This window comes from Rattus rattus, chromosome 9 (genome assembly GCF_011064425.1).
Source record: "Rattus rattus isolate New Zealand chromosome 9, Rrattus_CSIRO_v1, whole genome shotgun sequence".
NCBI lineage: Eukaryota > Metazoa > Chordata > Mammalia > Rodentia > Muridae > Rattus > Rattus rattus.
Genome location: NC_046162.1, coordinates 48603529 through 48628997, shown reverse-complemented (window position 1 = coordinate 48628997; position 25469 = coordinate 48603529). Strand labels below are relative to the sequence as shown.

General features: G+C 45.9%; 1 protein-coding gene and 1 non-coding gene across 2 annotated transcripts; both read right to left on the bottom strand.

Moving 5' to 3' along the window:
• Positions 1-351: 351 nt before the first annotated feature.
• On the bottom strand, positions 352-22647 carry Ctc1 (CST telomere replication complex component 1). Its single transcript, XM_032912721.1, has 23 exons — positions 22388-22647; positions 16445-16608; positions 14517-14754; positions 14208-14419; positions 12758-12902; positions 10933-11211; positions 10705-10833; positions 9139-9371; positions 8832-9009; positions 8543-8743; positions 6566-6692; positions 5772-5886; positions 5333-5648; positions 5160-5246; positions 4732-4928; positions 3316-3404; positions 3049-3223; positions 2547-2624; positions 1823-1967; positions 1663-1727; positions 1147-1312; positions 927-1053; positions 352-793 (listed from the first exon to the last, which is right to left on the bottom strand). Exons 1-23 carry the CDS (start codon positions 22418-22420, stop codon positions 654-656), a joined length of 3639 nt encoding a protein of 1212 aa, XP_032768612.1. The 5' UTR covers positions 22421-22647; the 3' UTR covers positions 352-653.
• Positions 22648-25151: 2504 nt separating this feature from the next.
• LOC116910683 lies at positions 25152-25291 on the bottom strand. The gene has a single exon (XR_004389214.1). It is a non-coding gene; the product is annotated as a small nucleolar RNA SNORA7 (small nucleolar RNA).
• Positions 25292-25469: the final 178 nt, after the last annotated feature.

Here is a 25469-nt window from a genome sequence, read left to right as displayed (position 1 = left end):
AAGCAAGTGGTATTCCAGCCTCCTGGTCCTTTGCCTTCACCCACTATGGCTTGGCTCTTCACTGCCCCTAAGTCTGTCCTATGTTTCCAAACATTTGACATGAACCCCACTCCTGCCAAATGTTGCTGAGACCACTTTTTAGCCATGTTCTTGAGACCCTGTCCCCACTCCCTAATTGAGACTCCTGGTGAGGTCTGGCTTTCATTTCTATCATTCCTCTGTTGGACCAGCAGTTCTGTAAACCACCTTCTGCCACCCACCTTGGTAGTAAACTAGCAACGTAAACCTTGGAGAATGGCAGGTCAGCCTAGGAAGTGAGTCTAGGTATGGTACCTCAGAGATGAACACAGGTCAAAGAGTCCTCAGAGAGGTTTATTGTGGCCCAAAGGGCTATCATAACAACACAGTCATAAGGGGCAAGTTCTTTGTTCTGCTTTCTCCCACAAGGCAGAACCCAAGGTCAGGGCAGGCCACCTCTGAGTGTAGGTGTTCTAAGCCAACTGGAGAAAACACCATTATCATGCCGCAAACTGTTTTCAGTGTTTCCAAGGCATGCTGACACCAGAATAACTAGAAATCACAGCGGGGCAGGAGTTCCTGACTCCAGCATCTGCGGTTCTGGAAGCGCTGGGAGGCCACCTTAGGCAGTGTCATTAAGAAGCAGCAGCAGAAGCTTGTGGAGGGCTGGGGAGCTCTGGCTCCTGCAGAGAAAGGCAGACCAATCGGAGCCTGGGATTCACTCTGGTCAGCAGAGGGAGCTCTCCACACTGGAACTGCTGCAGCCGGGGTGGTTCTGCGACAGCAAGAGCAAACATCCTGTGTGTTCTGTTTTTTAGTTCCTATCTACCATTTTCCTCCCCAGTCTAGAAAGCCCCTGTCCAGCCCCCACCCACATGCCTTTGTAGGACCTATCACCTTGTCCATACCTATTGGGGTAATATCACAAGGTCTCCTTTCAAGCGCAAAGGAAAGCTTAATGGGTCGGAGGACAAAGGGGCTGGTACAAAGTGTCTGGAGGAGCAGGGTCAAGGGTTCACCGGTTTTGCTTGCAGACTAGAAAGGAAAACTCAGGATTAATTGGAACCCAAGTTTCTAATCCCGCGCCAAACCCCCAAGAACGTGAACATCTGTCAGAGAACTTCTTACCTCTGTTTGGGCTCCTGGCCCTTTAAACTGCAAGGCCACTCTCCCTGGCCCCCTTGCACGATCTAGGACATTGGACCACTCACTAGGACTCAGTCCTAGTGTTGTCGCCACATGATGATTCCTACAGGTCACTGTGGCTTCTGCGGTGCCATCTTCTACCAGGAGCCTAAGGGAAGGGAAGCAAAATTGCCCAAGCAAACCCACATGGACCATCCGTCCCCAGACCTAACAGACCCTGACCACAGCACTTCCACTTTATCTTCATTTAAAAAAGGGAGGTAGGAGTGCGAGATGGGGTCTTGCTATGTAGCCCATCTGGCCTGATATCAATATGGAGTTCCTCAAACTCACAGCAGTTCTCCTGACTCAGCACCACCCTCTACCTGATGCTTGGATTACAGATATACCACATACCCCACATTCAAGTAGTAAGCAACTTTCATGAAACAAAAATCATGCTACTCAGACATCAGAAGCCGTATAACTAGGGAGTAGCCAGTGTAACAGGTTGCCTACCTGATGCTGGCCTGGCTTATAGCCCTCTGAGATGGACAACTGGGATCCTGACGACTACACTTCCCCTGGGATAAACAAGACACAGTTGGAAAAGCCCCCCTTCCTCCAATGGCGCCACTCTGGCACTTGACACCCAGCTTAGCCTGTCCTCTCCCAATACCTGGGGACAGATGCTGGTGCAATGGGCACACACCCACAGGATCTGAAGGCTCAGGACATACACAATATGGCAAGAGGCAGTGGCCTGGAAGGGAGGCCGGTCACCTTGGAGAAGTTCAGCCAGGCAGATGTGGGGCAAGGGAGCACTGAGGAGAGAGAGCAATGAGTAGCAGACACAGAAGCTGGGCGTGGGAGACACACCTAGATCCCAGAGTAGGCTTTAGGCTGCCCTAAATTAAAAATGAAGGCTAGGTGGACAAAATAGTAAAACAATCTCAAAACCCTAAGTCAAGTGTACTCATATAAATAAAATAAATAAATCAGAAAAAAAGAAAGTAAGGTAAATCTAACTGGCCCTAACAAGCACAGGGATGGGGATAGGGACAGCCGTGAGTTCTACGCACGCCTGGAAGCACACAGCCCTTGCCACACTCTGGTTCCTGATCTCCAGGAGCCACCAAGAATTTCTCGGGCTTGAATATCAAGATATTCATCAGGAACAACATCCGTGCAAAGAGAAAAGCCTTAAAGAGCTTAGGATCTCAAGTTTTTCTGGGTAATGGGTATTTTTTTCTATTTGGAGCATATGAAATCCTTCTGACTCAAAAAAGCATTCTTTTGTGATCAGAGAAGACTGCATCTGTGGCAAACATTCTAGGCCAGGCACGTGAGTAAAATGTCAGTGCGAAGTTGGGAAATGTAGACATCAGAGCCTCAACACTGACCTGGCTTTGGTCTCTGGGGGGAAGCTCAGGACCTGCACAGAAGTGGTTGACCGGAAGCAACAGTAAACAACGTTGGATCTGCAGAGAGAAGGAGTCGGGATGAAGACAGAGCAGTCAGGAAGAGGAAGGAGGAGGAGGTCACGCCTCGCAGGCTGGGCTAACTCTTCTACCCCGGGGCACATCCAGCTCTATTAAAGCAGAGAAGACGGCAGACAACAGACAGCAGACTAACAACCAAAGTCACAGCAAAGCTAAGCATAGTACTCCCAGCATCTGGACACAGAGGCGGAGGCAGGAGGGGGGCTGTAAGTTTGAGGCTAGCCTGAGCTATATGGGAGGTTGCAAAATAGCTAGGACTACAGAGTGAGACCCTGTCCTAAAACAAAACAAAAAAATAGTAAAAGCAAAGAAAACATGTCCTGTGGCACAGTTAGGTGGGGGTGAGTATCCAAGACGACATCAGTAAGCAAAGAAGGTGTGGCCATATGATGTAGGTCTTCACCTGGAAATCTTTTTCTCCAGCTGGCTAAAGTGGACTCGGGCTCCTGGAAGGAGTCCTATTGGGGGAGGCAAGTGTGGATCTTCGATATATATGTCCAGGTGAGGGGGATAGTCACAGTCCTCCATTTCTAGAGCTACTGTTAGCTTCACACCTGCTTTAATAGCCCCAGCATTCCCTATGGATAGAGGGAAGGGTGGCCAGTGATCAGCCAGGACTACAAGGTCCCATCTGTCAATCATACCTTCTTCCCCAGAGGAAAGCATTTACCAGGTTTTATCCTGCGAAGGGCTAGAGGTGGTTCACACAGTATCCGAGACAAAATCTCAGCAGAGAAAGACACCAAGAAATTGGGGGAGCTGAAAAAGAGAGAGATCCATGAGGAATCACATAACTGAGAGATCAGCTCACAAGACAGAGAAGGAGCCATCCCCAGCTAGACCACCCTTTAGTCTATGCTTCCTGAAGAAGCAGGTTTCTGGAAACAGTCATTTTGACTACAACTCCTCTTCATTTCTCCTTTTTTTTTTTAATCCTTTGAGACAACTGTCTATAACTCCAGCTCCAGAGGATCTGGCACTCTCTTCTGGCTTCTGAGGACCTTGGTGCACAGACAGATGCAGGGAATACACTCATACACATAAAATATCAGTCTCATAAAAATTAAACACAATCCTCCTTCTCTTGTTTAGTTTTTAGACAAGATCTGTCTTAAAACTAACGGCAGTTCTCTCCTAGGCTGGGTGTGCTAGGATTACAGGTGCCACCTCCACCCAATTGCTTTGTCTTCAGCTTTTATTTATGTGCACGGGTGTGCTCCCTGCCTCTGTCTGTGCACGGGTGTGCTCCCTGCATCTGTCTGTGCTCCAAAACCCCCAGAAGCCAGAGGAGGGCGTCAGATCAGCTGGAGATGGAGTTAGACAGTTGTGAGCTGGCTGTGGTCCTCTGAAACGACAGCCAGTTCTTACTTACAGAGCCATGTTTCCAGCCCTCTGCAGTCACTTCCCTTCCTCTTCTGTGACGGTGACACACCATTTGGCCCTGGACGGCCTGTACTCCGTATGTTGACTAGGCTGGCCTCAAACTCAGAGATCTGCCTGACTCTGCCTTCCATGTGCTTGGATTAAACATGGATACCACCATGCCCAGCTTATATTCAGTTTCAGTAATAAAAACCAATCTCATAAGAATTACACATAATCCAGTAAAATTTTTCTTCACACGAAAACAGCTTTTCCTTTGTACTCAGCTACAAAACCATCTATGAAATACCATGTTTCTGCATTCATCCACTGACTGCACCCCACTGAACTCAGGTCCTTCTTGGCACTGCCATCTTCTTCCTTGTATTTTCTATCTGTTTTCTTTTATTGCTAAAGCCTTTCTTTAACTGTGGGTTGAGCGACAGATGCTCAACAGCATTTAGGCGGTAGAGCAGGAATCAAAGGTCATCTTCAGATACATAGCAACTTCCAGACCAGCTGAAAGACTAGATCCTGTCTCAACAACAAAAGTGTGGAGGGGAGGAGGAGAGGAGGAGACAGTTTGTGACTATTCCACAGTGACAAGAAAGACTGAAGAGAACCCCCCTCACACTGACATCACACTAAAGAACTGTGTAAAGCAGAGAACACAGTGCTCAGTTAGCCCTGCCAGCACAGAGCAGAGATAATGGATGACACTTACTTGTCACTGAGCAGGTGAGCCAGTGAGGACTCAGACAGTATTTTAGGGACCTCTAGTACATTAGGTATGTCCTGAGAGCTCCCAAGTTCCAGGGTCCAGTCCTCTTGGATAGTGAGGCAAGACACATAGTCAGTCAATTCCAGAGGACGGTGAGGTGTGCCAGATGAATGTTTTGTCTCAAACAACCCTGGTGTCTGCTGAGAAACATGAAGACAATTGCCTCTGCATGTGCCTAGGCCACAAGGAAGTTCCCTAAGTTCTCCAATGCTGACTTCTTCCCAGAGCGCAGTGAAGAAAGGGATCCCAACAGATGACTCAGTCCCCCTAAATTCTGCCTCTTCCAGGAGACCTAGAGGACCCAGGACTAGCATGCCTGCTACAGACTTCAATCCAACTAGCTTTCTGATGTGCAAGAGGAAAGCACTCACTGAGTCAGGAGCCACGAGCCGGTAGACTTGGTTTGGGTACAAGAACGGAAACCACTGAACTGAAGAGCCAAGGAAGATGAAGAAGACCTATGAGGAAGGGCAGCACAGCACTGAACTGCAGTGTGAGCACAGGGCACAGGAGGTCAGGCCCAGGAACCCGGAGTCCCAGTTACCTTTTGGTCCTTGTTCTCTGCGGCCAGAGACTCAGGTGGGCTCCATCCAGAACCCTCCCTCTTCTGTGTGCCACAAAGCCAAGTTCCTGACACACGGAAACTCAGGGTGGGCTCTGCAGGTCGTGAACTATCTCCCGAAAGGAAACAAAAGTTACGTTTCATGAGGGCCTCCTTGTAGAACAGTAAGAACAGCCGGCTCTGTCCCACCTGGGGTCCCTCTGGGCAGGAGGCGGCTGTCTCAGATGGTTCTAAACCAACAGTGGGTCTGGGCACAGGCAGGACCAGGGCATCAGCCAGGCAGAACTGGACATAGGCTCTGTTGGAAGAGGCAGATCTTTAGTGATATAGGAATTGGGTGATTCGGATCCCAAATCCACACACACCAGGTTCTTCCTTCCCCTCAGAGCCAGGAGGATAAGTACTGTTCCGGAGAGCTGACCTGGCCTGCTTCTTCTGGATGAGGCTTGCCATGCCCAGCTCCTCCCAGGAAGGGAAGCTGCTCCTGACTTCTCTCTCTACAACCAGCTGGAATTTCTCTACCCGCACCAGGCAGCCTAGATGAAGAGAGTTTTCTATCTTAGAAGGAAAGGACTGTGGGAAAAGAAGTGAAGCAGACCACTGGGCAGACCTGTGTCATCCCAGGCCACTGCCGTCTTCTGAGGTGGACCTACACACCTCATCACCTCAGCCCCAAGGCAACCACTCCAAGCAGAAAATACTCCATTTGCATGTGCAAGCCTGCCCTAGCTCTCAGGCCTTGTTCTTCCCCCCAAAAGTGTAACGTGCTTTTTTCTGAATGTAACACATTTTTCCTCTCTAGGATTTCCCTTGTTGTTTTGTTTGTTTGCTTTTTTGCCTGTTTGTTTTTGTTTGTTTTTTTGAGACAGGGTCTATTATATAGTTCTGGCTGTCCAGGAACTTACTATGTAAATCAGGTCGATGGTGAACTCACAGAGATCCAACAGCCTCTGCTGGGATTAAAGGCTAGCCCACCATCCCAGGCTCCTTTTTACGAATCTCAGTAAGTCCAATAAGACCAATGTTCTTCCAGATTGTGAATGTAGGAAGCAGGAAGGTAAGTGTTTAGGAGCCATGGAGTGTAGGAGGGATGATGTTGGGAGCTGTAGCTGATCGACGTCCTTAAGAAAGCCCAGCAGACACTCCCTCTCTCCCAGCTCCCTGCACTAAGCTCTCCTCCCGCCACCATCATCTTTCCATCTCTCAACTCCGCACCTATGAGCTTTGGGTCAATGAGGGGCTGTGAACTCTCAGGCAAGGGTATACAGGGCAGTGAACCTCTTACGTCCCGAAGCTGCAGACAACCTTTATGAGACGAAGCCACCAGGACCCCAAGTAAAACCTGAAGGAAATAAAAGACAAGCTATTAATATTTATTAAACAAACAGCAGGGACTGGGTGTGAGCCCAGAACTTGGAGACAGAGGCAGGACTGTTCTAAGTTTGAGGCTGTCTTGGTCTGTATTATGAGTTCCAGGCTAGCCATGGTTCACAGAGAGATCCTGTCTCTCTAAAAATAAAAAAGGTCGGGGTTGGGGATTTAGCTCAGTGGTAGAGCGCTTGCCTAGCAAGTGCAAGGCCCTGGGTTCAGTCCCCAGCTCCAAAAAAAAAAAAAAAAAAAAAAAAGAAGAAAGAAAGAAAGAAAAAGAAAAGAAAGAGGGCTGGGGATTTGGCTCAGTGGTAGAGCACTTGCCTAGCAACCGCAAGGCCCTGGGTTCGGTCCCCAGCTCCGAAAAAAAGAAAGAAAAAAAGAAAGGAAAGAAAAGAAAGAAAGAAAGTCGGTCCACTGAGCATCTACCATGTGTCGTGTGCTGTTTTAAACATTATCAGCAACAAAGGCAAGCACTTACACAGCTAAGAGTACGAACTAAATTGCTCTCTTTTTTTTTAAAAAGATTTATTCATTTAATATATATAAGTACACTGTAGCTGTTTTCAGACACGCCAGAAGAGGGCATCAGATCTCTTTACAGATGGTTGTGAGCCACCATGTGGTTGCTGGGAATTGAACTCAGGACCTCTGGAAGAGCAGTCGGGTGCTCTTAAGCGCTGAGCCATCTCTCCAGCCCTAAATTGCTCTCCTGAACATGGTGGTACATCCATACTCGTAGTCCCAGTGATCAGAAAGCCGAGGTAGGAGAACCTCTGGGAGTTTGAGGCCAGCCTGGGCTATACAACAAGACTGCCTCAGGTTTAAACAAAGCAAAACACCAAAGCGATAACAAAAACAAAGCAAAACCCAACAGAATTCTATATTCTAAGCTACAGTTTTGGGGGCTTGTTTTATTACATGTATTGGGAGTGTCATTTCACTTTTGTGGAGGTCAAAGGACAACTTCTTGAGGGAGTCAGCTCTCTTTTCTCACCATGCAGATTCTGGGGATCAAGCTCAGGCCACCACTGTCACTGACTTTTTTTTCTTAATGGATGAGTTGCTCTGTCTGTATGTACACCTGTATTCCAGAAGAGGGCATCGATCCCTTTATAGAGAGTTGTAAGCCACCATGTGGTATCTGGGAACTGAACTCAGGACCCTCTGAAAGAGTAGCCAGTGCTCCTAACTACTGAGTCATCTCTCCAGGTCTCCCAACCCCCCTTTTGTTTTGTTTTATTTTGTTTGTTTCTGAGGCAGGGTCTCGCTGTGTATCCCTAGCTAGCCTGAAACTAGATAACCTGTGTAGCCTGAAACAGGCTAAGCACCATGCCCAGCATGGTTTTAGTTGTTGTTGCTGTCCTCGCTGTTTTAGACAGGGTCTACGTAGTCCAGGTTGGCCAACTCAAAGAGATCCATTCATTTCTCCCCCTAAGTATTAGGATTAAGACATGTACCACCACGGCTGACCCAAGCTACAATTTCTTTCATTCTTTCTAGTTGCTATAAAAAGAACAAATTGATGAGGGGCAAAAACAAATACAGCAGTCTAATTAGAAAGCAATAATCCCAGCACTTGGGAAGCAGAGGCAGGCAGATCTCTTGTGAGTTCATGGCCAGCCTGGTCTACAGAGTAAATTCCAGGACAGCCAGGGTTACACAGACCCTGTCTCAAACACCCACGCATGCACGCACAGATGCACACAAAGCCAGCACAGTCAAATGACAAAAACAAAAAAACAACAAAAACATGTGATCTGAATAAGTATTGTGATGAAACTGGCAACAGGTAGTTCCCTGAACCTTCTAGAATTCCCTTACCGGGGCTGGCTGGAACATACTGGATGGCAGACAGAGCCAGGACCAGGCTAGGCGACGATTCAGTTGACAGCTTGTCAGGTGAAAGGCTTCTGGGAAAGGCAGCAGGGCCCTTGGGTCAAAGGTAGCCCAAGCCCTGTGCTGCCCTTCCTCTGCCAGGGCAAGTATAGTAGGGAACGTGTAGGGGGTCTGCAGCGGAGTATACTGTGAGGAGAGAGAAATGATCACTACGCTTGTTACCTGGGGTCCTCAGGCATTAGCTCTGATGCCAAGCGTCCCCACATCCTCATACCTTCTGAAGGGGACAGTTATGTGGTTCTTCCAGGATCTCACTGTGTGCATGCCGAATGGGGCTGCCAGGTGGAATAAGAACATCCCAGGAGGGAGCCAGGAGCTGCAGTCCCAAGCTGGGCTTCCCAGGAGAGGAGTGCTTCAGGAACTGTTGACATCTCAACACATGGGGACAGAGCCTTGGCCAGGGGGAGAAATACAATCATTTCCCCAAGATCTGTCTCTTCCAGGATCTTGCTTCCTCTACAGAGAAATTAACATCCTCCCACCCATCTCCACCCCAGACCCTCAATCTCCATCCTCCTCACTTGTAGACCAGCTCCTCCAGGGCCTTGGTAGCCCATAAGTATAAGGGAAGTCCTAACTGACATTTCCACACCAACTGCTCATACAAGGAGGCACCATGAACTTTGTAGGACGGCAAGTTCTGAGGCTTAAGACAAGAAAAGCCTTGCAGGCGAACAGTGCCATGGAGACAAAGGGCCAGCACAGGTTTTGTTGTTCCTCCACCCAGGCCCTGGAGGAGATGAACATCACGGAGCTGCAGGGAAAACAGAAAAGCAGAGGTAAACAGAGTGTGTAGTACACACCTGTAGGATGTCATACAGGTACAAGATAGAACAAGGCCTGTCATTGGAGATGAGAAGGATAGGCGGGAGAAAAGTTTTAGAGAGAAGAGGAGATGGGAGGAGGCGGAGGAAGCATCGGATAGAACATGGAGGCTGATGTTAAGATTCCTCTCTGCGGGGTTGGGGATTTAGCTCAGTGGTAGAGCGCTTGCCTAGCAAGCGCAAGGCCCTGGGTTCGGTCCCCAGCTCCGAAAAAAAAAAAAAGATTCCTCTCTGCACATTTACAGGTTGTTATGAATATTGTTATGAATATTCTTATGGGATGGATGTGTACAGATTTGTGTGTGTGTGTCTAGACGAGAAAATTATATACTATTAATTAGATAGAGGTTATTGTGTTGTGTGTTCTTTCATGTGGTGATTTAAGTTTAAGAGAATTTGTGGTGGTGGAGACACTGGGCCGTCACAGAATTGAGATGTATATTTCTGGCATGGTGGCAACCTCCCTTGGGAACTAGATGGGTAGCCAGATTGTTGCCAGGCTCAGAGAGAAGCCATCAGCAGTGTGATATGGGAGAGAGCTAAGCGGGTGAGAGGCTTTGCTGACTGAGATGAAGACATCTACCAGATATCTTGGAGCACTATGGTGCCAGACCTAGTGTGGGGTAAAAGAGAACTATTTCTAAAATTTTATAGCCACACATGCCTGTGAATCCCAGCACTTGGGAGACAGAGGCAGGAGGACTCGGAGATAAAAAGCCATCTTTGGCTACTCAGAGGCTTGAGGCCAGCTTGAGCTACTAAGATGTAAAAAGGCAATGCTTGTGACTGCAGTACTCCAGATCAGAGGCAGGGGGTTGGAGGTTTAGGCCAGCTTAGTTTATATAGCAAATTTCAGATCAGCCAAGGCTTCACAGTGAGACCCTGTCTCAAAACAAATAAGACAAAAAACTACCTAAGGGCTGGAGAGATGGCTCAGCAGTTAAAAGAAAAGTACTACTCAAGCATAGGACTCAAGTTCAGTTCCTACTACCCACTACGACTGGCTCATAACAACTAAACTTTAGAAAAACCATCTCTTGAACAAGACAAAACAAAATAATCTAAAAACAACAAGGGTAGAGGTGAGACCCCCAGCTTAACCCCTGCAGAGATGGCTACTGTTTCTCCACCCCAGGTTCCAAGAGAAATTCATGTCCCCCAATGTTGCCTATCTCATTTTCCATCAAAACTCATTTTCTCCGAGGTCACCCATCTCCCATAAACTGAGGGTCTTCTCATCTCCACGTCTGATATCTGACATACCTCCAGACAGACCCCTGGTCGAATAACCCGCCTGAGGCCATGGATCTTCTGGTATGCAAGGCAGAGAATCAGCTGCCCATCAAGAATGTAGAGGCTGGCAGACTCGTTCAACACGTCAGTGACTGTTCCCTGCACAGGGGACAGAGGTCCGGTTGGCCACTATTTCCTCCTCCTTCAGAGGCTCACAGTGCAAGTGTCACGACCTCTAGATCAGTACCTCTCACTCACCAAATAATGCAAGACTTTGGAACCACGGACAAGCCCCTCTTGGCCTCTGCTGTCTCTGGAGCTGGTGGGCTCGGGCGGCGGTTTATGGCCAGTGTCTGCAAACGCTACGTCCAGCTCCAGCTCTTGCACATAACCTGGTCTCAGTGGCATCAGAGTTGAAGATGGAATGGTTGTCCAAATACAGGAACGGTGACCCCGGGTCTTGGTTATTCGCAATTTTGTCAGCACATAGGCCCTACCAGGCCGGAGGACTCGGTGCCACACCATCTGAGCAGGAATCTGGCTTAGGCAGAGGGAGGTAACATTATACAAGAGACCCCAGCCACTACCCATAATGCTGCCTGTCTGCTAAAGGCCCTTCCCACTACAATTTGACTCCAAAGACCTCATGACTTTCCTTATTCTTTGTCTTCTGTTTGTTCGGTTGGCTTTTGTTATTGTTTTGTTTGGCTCTGTTTCACACAAGGTCTATTGCCCAGGCTGGCTTTAGACTCACTATGGAGCCACGACTAGTGTTGAACTCTTAGTGTTATAAGCTACTGAACTTTAAGGATCTCTCCGCATTAACAGGGAATGCTACATATTTCATAAACCTTTCATAAAGATACAAACCATCCCTGAAGTTTCCTTCCAAATAATAAATATCCCATCAAGAAAATCATGTTCAACATGTTCTCTCTCACCCCAGAGCATACAAGCCAACCGTTTATTTCATTCATATGAGCTGAGGACATGACTCCAGTATTGAGGCAGATGTTACATCACAGGTTATTCACTCCTCTTTACCATGTTTCAGATCATGGGAAGACAAAAACTCAAGCAATAATACAGAGACACGTGATCATGCATCAAAACAATACACATTTCCTTTCTTTCCTTTTTGTGGATTTCAGGGGTTTTTTGGGGATGGGGGTGTTGTTTTGGTTTGCTGTTTTTGGTTTTCCAAGTAGCCTTGGCTGTCCTGAAGCTCATTTTGTAGATCAGGCTGGCTCTACCTGCCTCTGCCTCCTGAGTGCTAGCATTAATGGTGTGCTACTACCTCCCAGAACTTGTCTTTCTTTTTCTAAATGTATTTATTTAAACTCTGTGTAGATGGATGTTTTGCATGCATGGACATCTATGTACCACTTGCATGCAGTGCTCAAGTTGGATCCTTTGGAACTGCAAGTATAAATACTTGTGAGGTGTCATGTGGCTTCTGGGAACCAAACCTGGGTCCTCTGGAAGAGCAAAGCTACCACCCCTCCTCTCGTCTCTCCCTCCCTCTCCCTGAGACAAGGCCTTACTACATAGCCTTGGCTGGCCTGGAACTTGCTATGTACATACATTAAGTTGTCCTTGGCCTGCCTCTCTGCCTCCCAAGTGTAAGGATTAAAAGCATGAGCCACCACCCCAGCATCCATCTTTCTAGCGTGTGTGTGCAGGTGCACATGTGGGCAGATGCCCTATGCCCATTCACGTGATGTCAAAATCAACTGTAGATATCATTTCCAGGGCTCTGTGTCTTCCATTGCACTGTCACTGAGGTTACAAGCCATGCTCCTGTGCCCGGCTTTTCCATAAGGATCAAGGCCAGGCTCTCATGTGCATAGGGAAAGGGCTTTCCTAAGCCATCTCCTTAGCTTTGTCTTTTCTCCCATCATCCTCTCTGCCTGCCTTTAGACTGTTTCCTTCCTCCAGTTTTTACTTCCATATTTTATGTATTAATCCAGATACACACATAAGAAACTTGAAATCTGTCCTCCTGTGTCCGGCTTACCTCTCCCTGTGTTCTCTTGGTTGTACCCCTCTACTCCCATATGCCCCACTTTACCCTGGTCCTCACCTGGACAATGACGGACACCTGGCTGCCAGCTTGGGCTAATTCACCAAGTGTCATGATGAAGTACCTTTTGTTCTGAGTTACCATCAGGGCACTCAGATGGACCAGTTTTCCAGCAAGATTTAGCTCCTTTATTTTGCATTTCTTTCTAAGGAAAGAAGAAAAAAAGACATTTTGATTTCTTTCCTTTCCTACAAGTCTTCCCTTCCACTGTAAAGAACAATCTTGTAGCAGTGTAAATTATCAATAATTCTAAGCTATTATCTAAAAACTGTCCAACCCATCTTGACCTCACACAGGGTATACGTCCTTGGCAGGCAAAGGCAGCTTTGGTGGGAAAGATGTTTTCTGCCAAGGATGAGGACTGGATTTGATCCTGGGAACCACAGAAGGAGAGAACCGTCCCTCGATTGTTCTTTGACCTCTGTGTGTCTGTGTGCTAAGATGGGATTTTCATAAACACACACACAAAGAATCCTCTTGGGGACTGGGAGAGAGTGCTTGTCTGACTTCTAAATATAAGCTCTACTGCTAGAACCAACTTTTTAAACAGCCAGTGTGGTAGCATAATCCCTGTGGTGGGAGATGAGACAGATGGGGCTATGTGACTAGTGAGGTCAAAGAGGGCCTATTTCTCCTATTGTCCGAGGAATGACACTTAAGGTTATCCATATGCATGTAGGTACACACACGTATACGAAAGCAATTTGGTTTCTTTAAAAAAAAAAATTATCGGGGGCTGGAGAGATGGCTCAGCGGTTAAGAGCACTGACTGCTCTTCCAGAGGTCCTGAGTTCAATTCCCAGCAACCACATGGTGGCTCACAACCATCTGTAATAGGATCCAATGCCCTCTTCTGGTGTGTCTGAAGACAGCTACAGTGTACTTGTATATAATAAATGAATAAATCTTTAAAAAAAAAAAAATGAAAAAAAAATTATCGGAAGGGTTGAGGATTTAGCTCAGTGGTAGAGCGCTTGCTAGGCCCTGGGTTCGGTCCCCAGCTCCGAAAAAAAAGAAAAGAAAAGAAAAAAAAAATTATCAAGCCAGGCATTGTGGTGTATGTCTTTAATCCTAGCACTTGGGAGGCAGAGGTGGATGAATTTGAGTTCAAGCCCAGTCTGTTGTACAGAGTGAGTTCTAGGACAGCCAGTACTACACAGAGGAACCATATCTTGAAAAGAAATCTTATTTTATGTGTATGAATGCTTCCCCTGGAACTCACTACATAGGCTCCACAGCCTTCCTGCTTCAGTGTCCTGAATGCTGGGATTATAGAGTAAGCCACAACCAGCTCCAAGCTTTCCTCACGACTTTCTTGATATTTCAAACTCTACTGTTCCCTTGTTCCATCTATCATATATATTACTACCAAAATGTCTTCCTCCATGGAAACTACCATCATCCTCCAAATTTCCCAGTGTTCCTTTCTTTCCTAAGAGTGGAAAATTACCTGTATCTGAGCAGGTAGGACGCCTTTTCTGGGTAGAGGACAGGGATAGGCGTGAGGGGGCCAGGACTGACAGTCAAAGGAAATACTGGCACAGGTGTACCCCACAGCTCCAAGTGCCCTGCCCCCAAGGAATTCCTCTTGGCGGGAGGGAGGTAACTCCAACTGGGGAACAGGAAGAGATGGCCCAACCAAGAAAGGTCTAGATCTATAAGCTAGAAGAGATCAAAGCCACAGGTTAGCCAGGACCTGAGCACCTAACTTTTACAGCTCCTGTTCACACCGTAGGCAGATGGTCCCCATTCTACTCACCTCACAGTCCAAGGTTCCAGTGTTATCTCTCACATACAGGCCTCCACTCCTAGACTCTTGTTCCAAATCTCCTAATAGGTCTACCAGTGTCCCTAAAAGTAACAGCTGCTCCCGGGGCAGGACACTGCCCCCTGGCCCAGCTCCTCGGGTCCAAGCCTGGTAAGCATTGTCACTCCAGGACAGGTGGCTGCAGCATGGGAGATGCTGATGCGTCTTCAGATTCTGTACTGAGACAAAGCTGCAAAGTGAAGAAAGCAGTTCTGCACATCAGTTATGGTGAGAAAGACTCAACCTAGACACAGCACCAAGCACCTAAGGAGGGGCTGAAGAAGAGCTGGACTAGGAGATGCCTGCCTAGGAAATTAAGGATAGGGTCTGGGTCTAAAGGCCAGGCAATGTCTCTAAGGGAAACACAAAGCCTTTGATGAATATCTCGACAACAAAAGACCAAGAGACATGAAGGAGACTTCAGGAGCAGTCTGAGGAAATAAGTGTTCACAGAGAACACTAAAGACTCCACAAGGGGCTGGAGAGGTGGCTCAGAGGTTAAGAGCACTGGCTGCTCTTCCAGAGGTCCTGAGTTCAAATCCCAGCACCCACACGGTGGCTCACAGTCATCTATAACAGGATCCTATGTCCTGTTCTGACAGCTACAGTGTATATGAATAAAAGTGGTTTAGATGTAGATTCTCCAGTCATTGAATACATCCAGGTGAACAGGCACCTAAGATGCGCAGACGAACCTACAGAGCTCACGGCCGGATTAACCCATCCATGAGCTCTCCTGCCACACTGAGATGATCTTCACTGAGAAGATCTTCCCAGATTGTTCCAAAGCCAGAAGAGGAGGTTGGTTGTTCAGAAGAAAAAGATATCCCAGAAGAAACTGAAGAAACAAAAACTCATGGCACGGGAATAAATTCAGCATAAAATAAATGTAGATAAAGGAAACAAACAAACAAACAAACAAAAAAACAAACCTCCACACACAGGCTGGAGCAATGGCTCCGCAGCTAATTAAGAGGCAATGGTGCGCACTTTTAACCTCAGCTTGGGAGGCAGAGAGGTAGAGCTGAGTTCAGGTGGTTAGCCTGGTCTACAGAGGGCGTTCTAGGGCAGCCAGAGCTACCCAGAGAAACCCAAACCCTGTCTCAAAAAACAAAACAGGGGGTTGGGGATTTAGCTCAGTGGTAGAGCGCTTGCCTAGCAAACGCAAGGCCCTGGGTTCGGGTCCCCAGCTCCAAAAAAAAAAAAAAAAAAAAAAAAAAAAAAAAAAACAAAGCAAACAAACAAAAGAGCACTATTTGCTCTTCCAGAAGATCAAGGCTGAATTCTCAGCACCCACAAAGTGGCTCACACTGTCTGTAACTACAACCTGAAGGAATCCGATGCCCTCATTTGGCCTCCAACATCTCTATATAAATATATATAAATATATATAAATATATATAAATATATACTTATACCCATATAAATAAATTTAATTCCATAACTTTTTAAAATGCAGTTATATGAATAGACGGTAAGATATCACTGAGAACTGAGACTGAGGGACCAGCATTTCCTTCAGGCTGGTGACTACCTCTGAAGTGATAAAGGAGGATCAACAAAACAGTTATCAGGAGATCTCGCTAACGCCCTTCCATCACATCTTACAAAAAGAACAAAGAAATACAGCAAAGCACTAAGTTTTAAGGCAGGCAGCAAGAACAGGGCATACAGAGCACTGCCTGTACACGTTATATCAGCTAAGTCACCTTCCTCCTCTCCCCTCCTCTCTATAAACACGACTCAAGCCACGACAGAAGGACTTTGTGAACAAAGCTGAATGGAGACTAGGAAATTCTGCAGAAGAGGGTATGGGGGTCCACCTTCTCCACTCACTCCTCCAACCTTCCCCACACCCACCAAGCCCCACCTTGCCGTACCTGTAGCTGAGGGGCAGGGTTAAGTCCTGGTTCTCCCCCTGGGACAGCCATGTCTCCTTCACACAGTCAATTACTGAGCGAGTCACCTGTTCATTAGGCTCCTCGTCCGCTGGACAAAGGGTCTCTTGGACGAAGGCCTGGGCAGCCTCAAGCCAGGCTTCCTCCTGAGGAAAACGAAACTAGTGAAACATCTTCACAGTATCCTGCCCACCAAAAGACTTTCAGAGGATAAAGTAGACACAATCAATCAATCAATCCAGACAATCGAAGGATGAATGTCTCGAACCCAGAAAAGTTTTAAAAGTCAGTCGGAGGCTGAAGGCAGACTCCATGGAGAGGAGGGCTTGCCACAGCAAGTCTAGCCATAGTTAAACAGGAGCCATTTAGCCTAATATTGTCCCCTCCAACAAACCTGTACTGATCCTTAAAATGTCCACTTAAAATTTGGACTCCTGAGGGCTGGAGTGATGGCTCAGCAGTTAAATTTTCTAGAGGACCAAATTCCAATTCCCAGCACCCACATGGTGTCTCACAACTGTTTGTAACTCGAGACCCAGGTGATCTGACACCCCCTTCTGGCCTCTGTGGACACTGTATGCACAGGGTGCAGATATACATGCAGGCAAAACATCCATAACACGTTATAAAAAAGAAAGAAAAAGAAAGATACAGAGAGATTCCTCTGTCAGCCTTTCTCTGGCCATAGCAAGTCAACTGCCATTCTGACCCTGGGAGCTTCCACAGTCTCTGGCGCACCTGGCTAATCCATTACACAGCACTGGCCCCATGGTTAGGGTTAGCTCATCTTATATTGATTCTGGTTCTAAGTCTGGAAGCGGAAAAGTAAAGATGGAAGAATTGCTTTAAAAAATCCACACCTTGGGTTGGGGATTTAGCTCAGTGGTAGAGCGCTTGCCTAGCAAGCGCGAGGCCCTGGGTTCGGTCCCCAGCTCCTAAAAAAAGAAAAGAAAAAAAAAAAAAATCCACGCCTTTAATCCCAGCACTTGGGAGGCAGAGGTAGGCAGATCTCTGAGTTCTAGGACAGCCTGGCTATAGAACAAGTTCCAGGTCAGCCAGAGAAACTCTTTTTTTTTTTTTTTTTTTTGGAGCTGGGGACCGAACCCAGGGCCTTGCGCTTCCTAGGCAAGCGCTCTACCACTGAGCTAAATCCCCAACCCCTAGAAACTCTTGTCTTGGAAAAAAAAAATTCCTTTAAAAATTTGTTTTGTTTTTTTATTTTTATTTGGGGTGTGTGTGTGTGTGTCAGATGTGGAGCAGAGCCATGGCTCAAGAAGTAAGAGCACTGACTTTCAGAGGTTCTGAGTTCAATTCCCTGAAACCACATGGTGGTCACAACCATCTGTAATAGGATCTCATGCTCTCTTCTGGTGTGTCTGAAGACAGCTACAGCGTACTCACACATCAAAAAGTAAATCTTGGGGCTGGAGAGATGGCTCAGCGGTTAAGAGCACCCGACTACTCTTCCAGAGGTCCTGAGTTCAATTCCCAGCAAACACATGGTGGCTTACAACCATCTGTAAAGAGATCCGATGCCCTCTTCTGGTGTGTCTGAAGACAGCTACAGTGTACTTATATATAATAAATGAATAAATCTTAAAAAAATAAAAAAGTAAATCTTAAAAAAAAAAAAAAGTAGGGCATAGTATGTGATTCAACAGTGAGACTGGATTGGAGGATCTTGAGTGTGGTGCCAGCAAGAGACACAGAAAGTAACAACAACAAAGGTGGTGGGGGACAACCAAAACCACAGTACTAGGAATAGAGATGGCAGTGGTGAAGGGTTTTTTTCTTTTTTTTTCTTTTTTTTTCGGAGCTGGGGACCGAACCCAGGGCCCTGCGCTTGCTAGGCAAGCGCTCTATCACTGAGCTAAATCCCCAACCCCGTGGTGAAGGGTTTTTACAGAGGACCCAGGTTCAAGTTCTAGCACCACATACATGGCAGATCACAAACATCTATAACTCCAGTTCCAGAATACCCTACGCTCATTTTGACCTTTACAAGCTCCAGGCACACATGGCACACATATGTGGACAAAGCACATAGATAAAATAAATCTTTTTTTTTTTTAAAGGCAGGTGCACATAAGATTTCCGAGACTGTGACAGCATGTACAAGACCTACACTATTTCAAGCCAGACAAAGCTCCAGCGAGAAGGGGAGGTGGGCACCAAGTCTCATGCTTAAGATGTGTGTTGGGGGATGGAGATGGCTCAGCGTTTAAGAGCACCGACTGCTGGGGTTGGGGATTTAGCTCAGTGGTAGAGCTTGCCTAGGAAGCGCAAGGCCCTGTTGGGTCCCCAGCTCCAAAAAAAAAAAAAAAAAGAAAAAAAAAACACCGACTGCTCTTCCAGAGGTCCCGAGTTCAATTCCCAGCAACCACATGGTGGCTCACAACCATCTGTAAAGAGATCCGATGCCCTCTTCTGGTGTATCTGGAGACAGCTACAGTGTACTTATATATAATAAATGAATAAATCTTAAAAAAAAAAAAAAAAAGAAAAAGAAAAAGAGAGAGATGTGTGTTGGGAGAAGGAAACTCAGTTTTCTCCAGTAGAGTGAAGATATATCACACAGACTCTAAGGCAGGCCCCAGTCTCTGAATTGTTTTCTTTCAGGTTAGTTTGGTTTTGGTTACTAGTCCTCTGATGCTCTGTCCATTACTTGACAACCTTTGTTTCTCAAAGTGAAATGGAATTTGGTTTTTCAGGTTTTTTATTATTATTTTTACTTTAAGCTCTTCAGCTTTGATTTTTGGTTTGGATTTGGGTCTTTATTTCTGGGAGAGAGAATATGAGGTTGGGTGAGTAGGATCTAGGAGTTGATGAAGAGGAAAGATTAAGATCAAAATATATTGCACGAAAAAAATTTAAGCCTCTAAAAAAAAGTCACATTACTCATGAGTGTCTAATAGAACACAAGAAAGAACACAGCGAAGGGTCAAGGATTATTTATGGATGTTTTGCCTGTGTAAATGCTGGTGCCCATCCCAACTCCTAAGACTGGAGTTAAGGATGGCTGTGAACCACGTGGGTGCTGGAATAGAAGCTGGGTCCTCTGAAAGAAGAGCCAGTGCTCTTAACCATGAGCCATCTCACCAACTGCAGCTCACCTGTTTTTGAGACAAGGTCTTCCTACACAACCCTGGTTGGCCTATTGTATCTGTCCTTCCTCACAGATGCCCCTGCCTCTACCTCCTAAGTGCCAGTAGGACATAGGAATGGACATACCATCATGACTGTATTAAATCATTCCACTTTTTTAATCCAGTATATGCACTTGAGTCCCTATAAACTAAATATACCCAAGATATAATCCCACTAGATCTGATCCTTGTTCTGCCTTTTCAGCTAATTCTAACCATCACAGCTCCATCTCTGGCCAATATCCCATATTCAGCACATCCTTACCACCTTGAAAAACTACTCTCAGTGTTCTAAATTATTTTAGCATTCTTGTGGACAGTCCTACTGACATAAACCTAGGACATTCTCTTTGCACTCGTATTCAAGAGTTTTGGACAGTGGAACGATCCAGACATACTTCACCAATATAGTCAAAGCCTAGAAGCATACTGTTTTCTTTCAGGTTAGTTTGGTTTTGGTTACTAGTCCTCTGATGCTCTGTCCATTACTTGACAACCTTTGTTTCTCAAAGTGAAATCAAATTTGGTTTGGTTTAAGAGGGGGATGGGAGCAGGCAGATATCACTCATTTTTAACCCCATTACTCAGGAGGTAGAAGCAGGCAGACTGCTGTGAGTTCAAGGCTGGCCTGGTCTGCATAGTGAGTTGCAGGAAGCGAGGGCTTGTGGAAAGACCCTGCTCGTCTCCTGATAATCCCCCCAACCCCCCAAAAAAGACCAGGAGGAAGTTTCTTAGAGAAACCCCAGAGCTGAGCTCAGGAGGTTCCTGGTTCAGAAGCAATGACAACATAGGTCCTGACAGAGGACTTGGATCTCCAAGGACAGGACTCTGATGGTAATGAGGAAGCAGTCCTAACTCACGAAGAGCCAACTGAAAGGCTGGAACAGACCTTTTGAAGAAGCTCATTTAAGAACAACAATAAATAAATAAATAAATAATAAACGAGCCAGTAAGATGGCTTAGCAGGTACAGACACAGCAAAAACGTGATTACCCAAGTTTTCTCTCTGAAACCCACATAAAGATGAAAAAGAGAAATGACTCCACAAAATTGTCCTGTGAACTCAACATGTTAGCTGTAGCACATACCCTACACATAACATCATAGACACACACGTAATACTAGGACATGATAAACATCATAGACACACACATAATAAATACTAGGACATGATAAACATCATAGACACACACATAATAAATACTAGGACATGTGGTTTAGTGGCAGAGCATTTAACCAGCATGCATGAGGTTCTGAATTTAATCTCCTGTGGCTGGGTTGGGATTGGTTGTGTGTGTGTGTGTGTGTCTGTGTCTTTATCCCAGCAATAGATGCATAAGCAAGAATATCAAATTCGAGGCCATTGTGGGCTGTGCAGTGCATTTTGAGGGCAGCCTCAGTTACATAGGGAAGACTGTCTTTTCCTGTTGTTTGTTCAAAGGAAAAAGGTAGACTAAGGGCATTTATTGAATCAAATGAAAAAGGTCTGTATTTTGAATAAGCCCCAAGATTCATTTTTTATAATGTAACTTAACACTATACACTTTACCCTCAAATACTTGAATTGCCTACCTTTGTTGCTGCTGTTGTTTCTAAAACAGGGTCTCACTACGGAGTCCTGCTCCCCTATAACTTGCTAGGCCTGCTGGGATTAAAGGCTTAGACCACCACGCCTGGATGAACTGCCTACCTTGAACAGCCTTTCAAAGATGACTTGTCCAAGGATCTCTACTTTAGCTGAGTTTTCTCTCCTGAGATCTGGTCCTATCACTCTGCCCAACACAGGCCAAACAGCACATATGTCCCCTTACCACCACTCCAACACTAAAGCTATGTTCACTGAGCAAACAGTTAGCTTGAATCCTTGACTACTCCGTAACTAGCTCCTTGTCTTTTACAATATCCACCCCTTTATATTCTAATGTCTTACTCTTTTTTGGTTTGTTTGTTCTTCGAGATGGGGTTTCTCTACTCAGCCCTGGCTATCGTGGAACTCACTATGAAGACTGGTGTCAAACTCACAAGAGATCTGCCTGCCTCTACTCTGAGTGCTGGGATTAAAGTTGTAAATCACTGTGCCTGGCCCTTTTTCTTTATCTCTGGTACCTCAATTCTGCTGCTGTGGATGAAGTACCATAGGTTCTGTTTCAACCACAGTCTTTCAGTTCAACTGTCCACAGTACACTTCAGTAAAGTAAAACCCAAATCGCATCAAATCACTCCTCTGTCCAAAAAGGGCCAACAAGTGCAAGACAGGCATAGTAGTGCTGTGACTTATGTGATGTTAACGTGACGCTGTCATAAAAAGACCACTAACAAGTACCAAGAAAGTGTTGCAAGTCGAGACAGTTCACTATTCCTTCTGATCCCTCCACCTCCACCCAATGGAATTTAGTTTTTCAAACGATGTTTGCTCTAACTCTTGCTTATCAACATGGCTCTGCTGCCTAGTACCGTTTTCTGATGCTTTCCCGCCTAGCTAACCGGGATATGCACCCAAGGACTGGGGCGTTTCTCCTTTTCCAATCCAGCTAAATCAGAGGGCCCCAGTAGCCACAACAACCAGCAGAGCTAATCTCCAACAGAGCGTAAACCTTCGACAGTGGGCGGAGACGTATTCCAGGCTGGGTCGGCCCTGGAACAAAGGGCCGGAAAAGCCGCCACTCCCCAGGCCGAGACCACAGACAACGGGTGGAAGGAGTACAGGAAGAAAAGAGATGCAGGACAAGGAGGAAAAACAAAACAAAAAACCCACGAGAATCACACAAACAGCACTCACGGAGGTAGGTGGTTGTGCTCGGCAAGCAGCCATGATGAGCCAAACCCCTACCCTGAAGAACGCGCGAACTCCCGGCGCAAATGCTCACGGGAGAGAGCCTGTGACGTCAGGGAGCAGCACTGGCTCCTCCCCTAGCACCCACCAGCTGGCTACCCCACCACGGATCTTTCGCCTAGAACTGGCCGCAAGGAGCACACTGGCCTTAAATTTGAAGCGACCTTTCCACTTCTATCACCTAGCGGGAATTACAGATGTGCGTCACCAGATCTGGACTGTTTCCCTTCTATAGTGGCAGCGCATCCGGATCCTAGTGTTTCACGTGGGGTGGGTGGAGTGGGGCGGGGCGGGGTTGGGAAAGGATGGGAGACCGCTGGAGCACATAGTCACTTGGCTCATAACTTGTAAAAATTTCAGTCTCCCTAATCTTACCAAGCAAAGATGTACATTTTAAAAGTAGCCACAGGCTGGATGGAGTGGCGCATATGCCTTTAACTCTAGCAATCCGGGTGCAGAATCAGGGTGGGATCTCTGTGGGTTTGAGTTTGAGCTAACTTGCTCTTCATAGTGAGTTTCGGACTAGCCAGAACTACAAAGTAAGGAAAAAATAAAAAAGGCTCCAATTCAAGAGTCTTTTTTCCATTTTTTTTTATTCTAATGTCTAGAACTGTCTTTACTGCTAAAGAACTTAGTGGGCATATGTGGCTCAATTAATGAAAGCTTTTGCTTTCCCTAATTCAATCAGCCAGGCAGTCAATAGCTCAGTACTGGTGGAGTAAATAGAATTCATCTATGTGCCAGGCACTGTTTTAGGATCTGGGTATATTCACGGAAGAAAACAAAAATCCTCACCTTGTTCTAAGACAAGAAGATTGACAGGGGAAAACAGGCAAAATATAAAGAATGAAAAAGAAGGGGGGGGGAGTAAAGCTAGGGGGTTGTCTGACATTCCAGTTCCAGGGACCCAGTTCCCTCTTTCGGGTAACTGCACATGTGGTACACATATATCCATGCAAGTAAAACACTCAAACACATAAAAAGAAAGAGAGAGAGAAAAAAAGTGTGGTGGTGGCCATAACCACAGCAGTCAGGAGGCAGGAGCATCTTCATGAGTTTAAAGCAGCCTGGGTTAAAAAAACAACAAAGTATCCCTTCATTCAACTTCACTTTTGATGCAAACACTTTTTTATTTCGTGCACTGTGGTGATGAAAAAGAAGTAGGGGCAAAAGCCCCTACCCTAGTGGCCATGTCACAATAAGATTTTGTTTTTTGTTTTTTGTTTTTTGTTTTTAAATTTATTTATTAAGTATAAATGTAGAAGAGGGCACCAGATCCCGTTACAGATGGTTGTGATCCACCATGTGGTTGCTGGGAATTGAACTCAGGACCTCTGGAAGACCAGCCAGTGCTCTTAACCGCTGAGCCATCTCTCCAGCCCCTTTTTGGGTTTTTTTTTTTTTGGTTTTTTTTTGTTTTGTTTTGTTTTTTTTTTTCTTTTTTTTTTTTTCGAACTGGGGACAACCCAGGGCCTTTGCGTTTTGCAAGGCAAGCGCTCTACCACTGAGCTAAATCCCCAGCCCCTTGTTTTGTTTTGTTTTTTTTATTACTTTCTTTTAAGATATTCTTCAAGCAGGCCTGTTGATCCTGACCTTCAAACTAACTAAAGGGAGGAAAGACTCAGGAGCTTCATGAGGAAGGAAAAAACAAAAACAACACATAAAATTCCAGAACCACTTAATTTATCCTACCTAGTCAATGATTAGCATTGCCTTCAATATGAGTTTTTTATGAGTTTTTGCTTTGTCTTGTTGTTTTGGTTTCTGTTATTTTGAGACAGGTGCAGTGTCCTAAAGACACCTTTTTGGATCTTGAATTTGCTGTTTGGCCAAGGGTGACCTGAAACTCCTGAACCTTCTTTCTCTCTGAGGAGATTATAGGCTGTATGACCAGGATAGGCTCATAAGTTCTTTATAAAAGAAATATTGCTGGAGAGATGACTCAGTGGTTAAGAGTACTGGCTGCTCTTTCCGAGGCCCTGAGTTCAATTCCCAGTAACCACAGTAACCACAGTAACCACACGGTAATGGGAACTAATGCCCTCTTCTGGCGTTCGGGAGCTCATGCAAATAGAGCATTCATAAGCATAAATAAATCTTAACAAAAAAAAAAAAAAAAGGAGAGATGGTTCAATGGTTAAGAGCACTGACTCCTTCCAGAGGTCCTGAGTTCAAATCCCATCTGTAGTAAGATCTGATGTGGTGTGTCTGAAGACAGCTACAGTGTACTTATATATAATAAATCTTTAAAAGAAAAGAAATGTTTGGAGCCAGTGTGGTGGTAGTTTCAGCCACCTAGAAGGATTAGTTCAAGGACAGCTTAGCGATACAGTGAAAGAATCTAAGAATGAGAACCAGAGATGACAGTGTAGCTCCACAATCAGCACTTGGGAGGTGGAGACAAGAAGATCAGGGATTCAAGGTCAGTCCAAAACTCACAAAAACGTGGAACTTTTTTTTTTTTTGGTTCTTTTTTTTCGGAGCTGGGGACCGAACCCAGAAAAACGTGGAACTTAAACTAAATGTTTCATCCCAACTATTTCCCTTATTATGTCAGAGGTGCGTTTTTTTTCCCTCTTTTCTCCAATACAGGAAATCCCTCCCCCCAATATTAAAGCCTCTTTTACAATCGCACCAGCCTCGTTTATTAAAACACCTATCAAAATTAACCATCCCTTTTTCTTTTTTCTTTTTTTTTTTTTTCCTTGAGTGATGTTGCAGAGTGTCTTCCAATCACCAGCTACTGAGCAAACTGGGAATGGAATGGGTACCTCTGCTAGACTTGTTCTCCCTCCAGCTTCTGAAGCTGGCAAAATACTAGCCACTCTCCAGACGCGATCCCAAGAGGTCAAAATTAACCATTTCTTTTGCTTTCAGCATTTCCCTGTCACTGTTAGAACCACTTCATTTATCCTGTTAGGGTCTGGGAAATGCTGCCCAAACCACTCAGACCCCTATCTCAGTTAAATAGAGCTGGTTTATTGAACACACACCAAGATAGATTAATCAGACTCCGGCGCTGTAAGCT

Bases quoted from the DNA above. Each gene is read 5' to 3' on its own strand.
- Ctc1 (XM_032912721.1), bottom strand. From the start codon at position 22,420: ATGGCTGCTTGCCGAGCACAACCACCTACCTCC. The intron at 11,212-12,757 runs GTGAGGACCAGG...TGCCTAAGCCAG, and splicing joins AGGTGTCCGTCATTGTCCAG to ATTCCTGCTCAGATGGTGTG. The intron at 10,834-10,932 runs GTGAGTGAGAGG...TCCCCTGTGCAG, and splicing joins CCAAAGTCTTGCATTATTTG to GGAACAGTCACTGACGTGTT.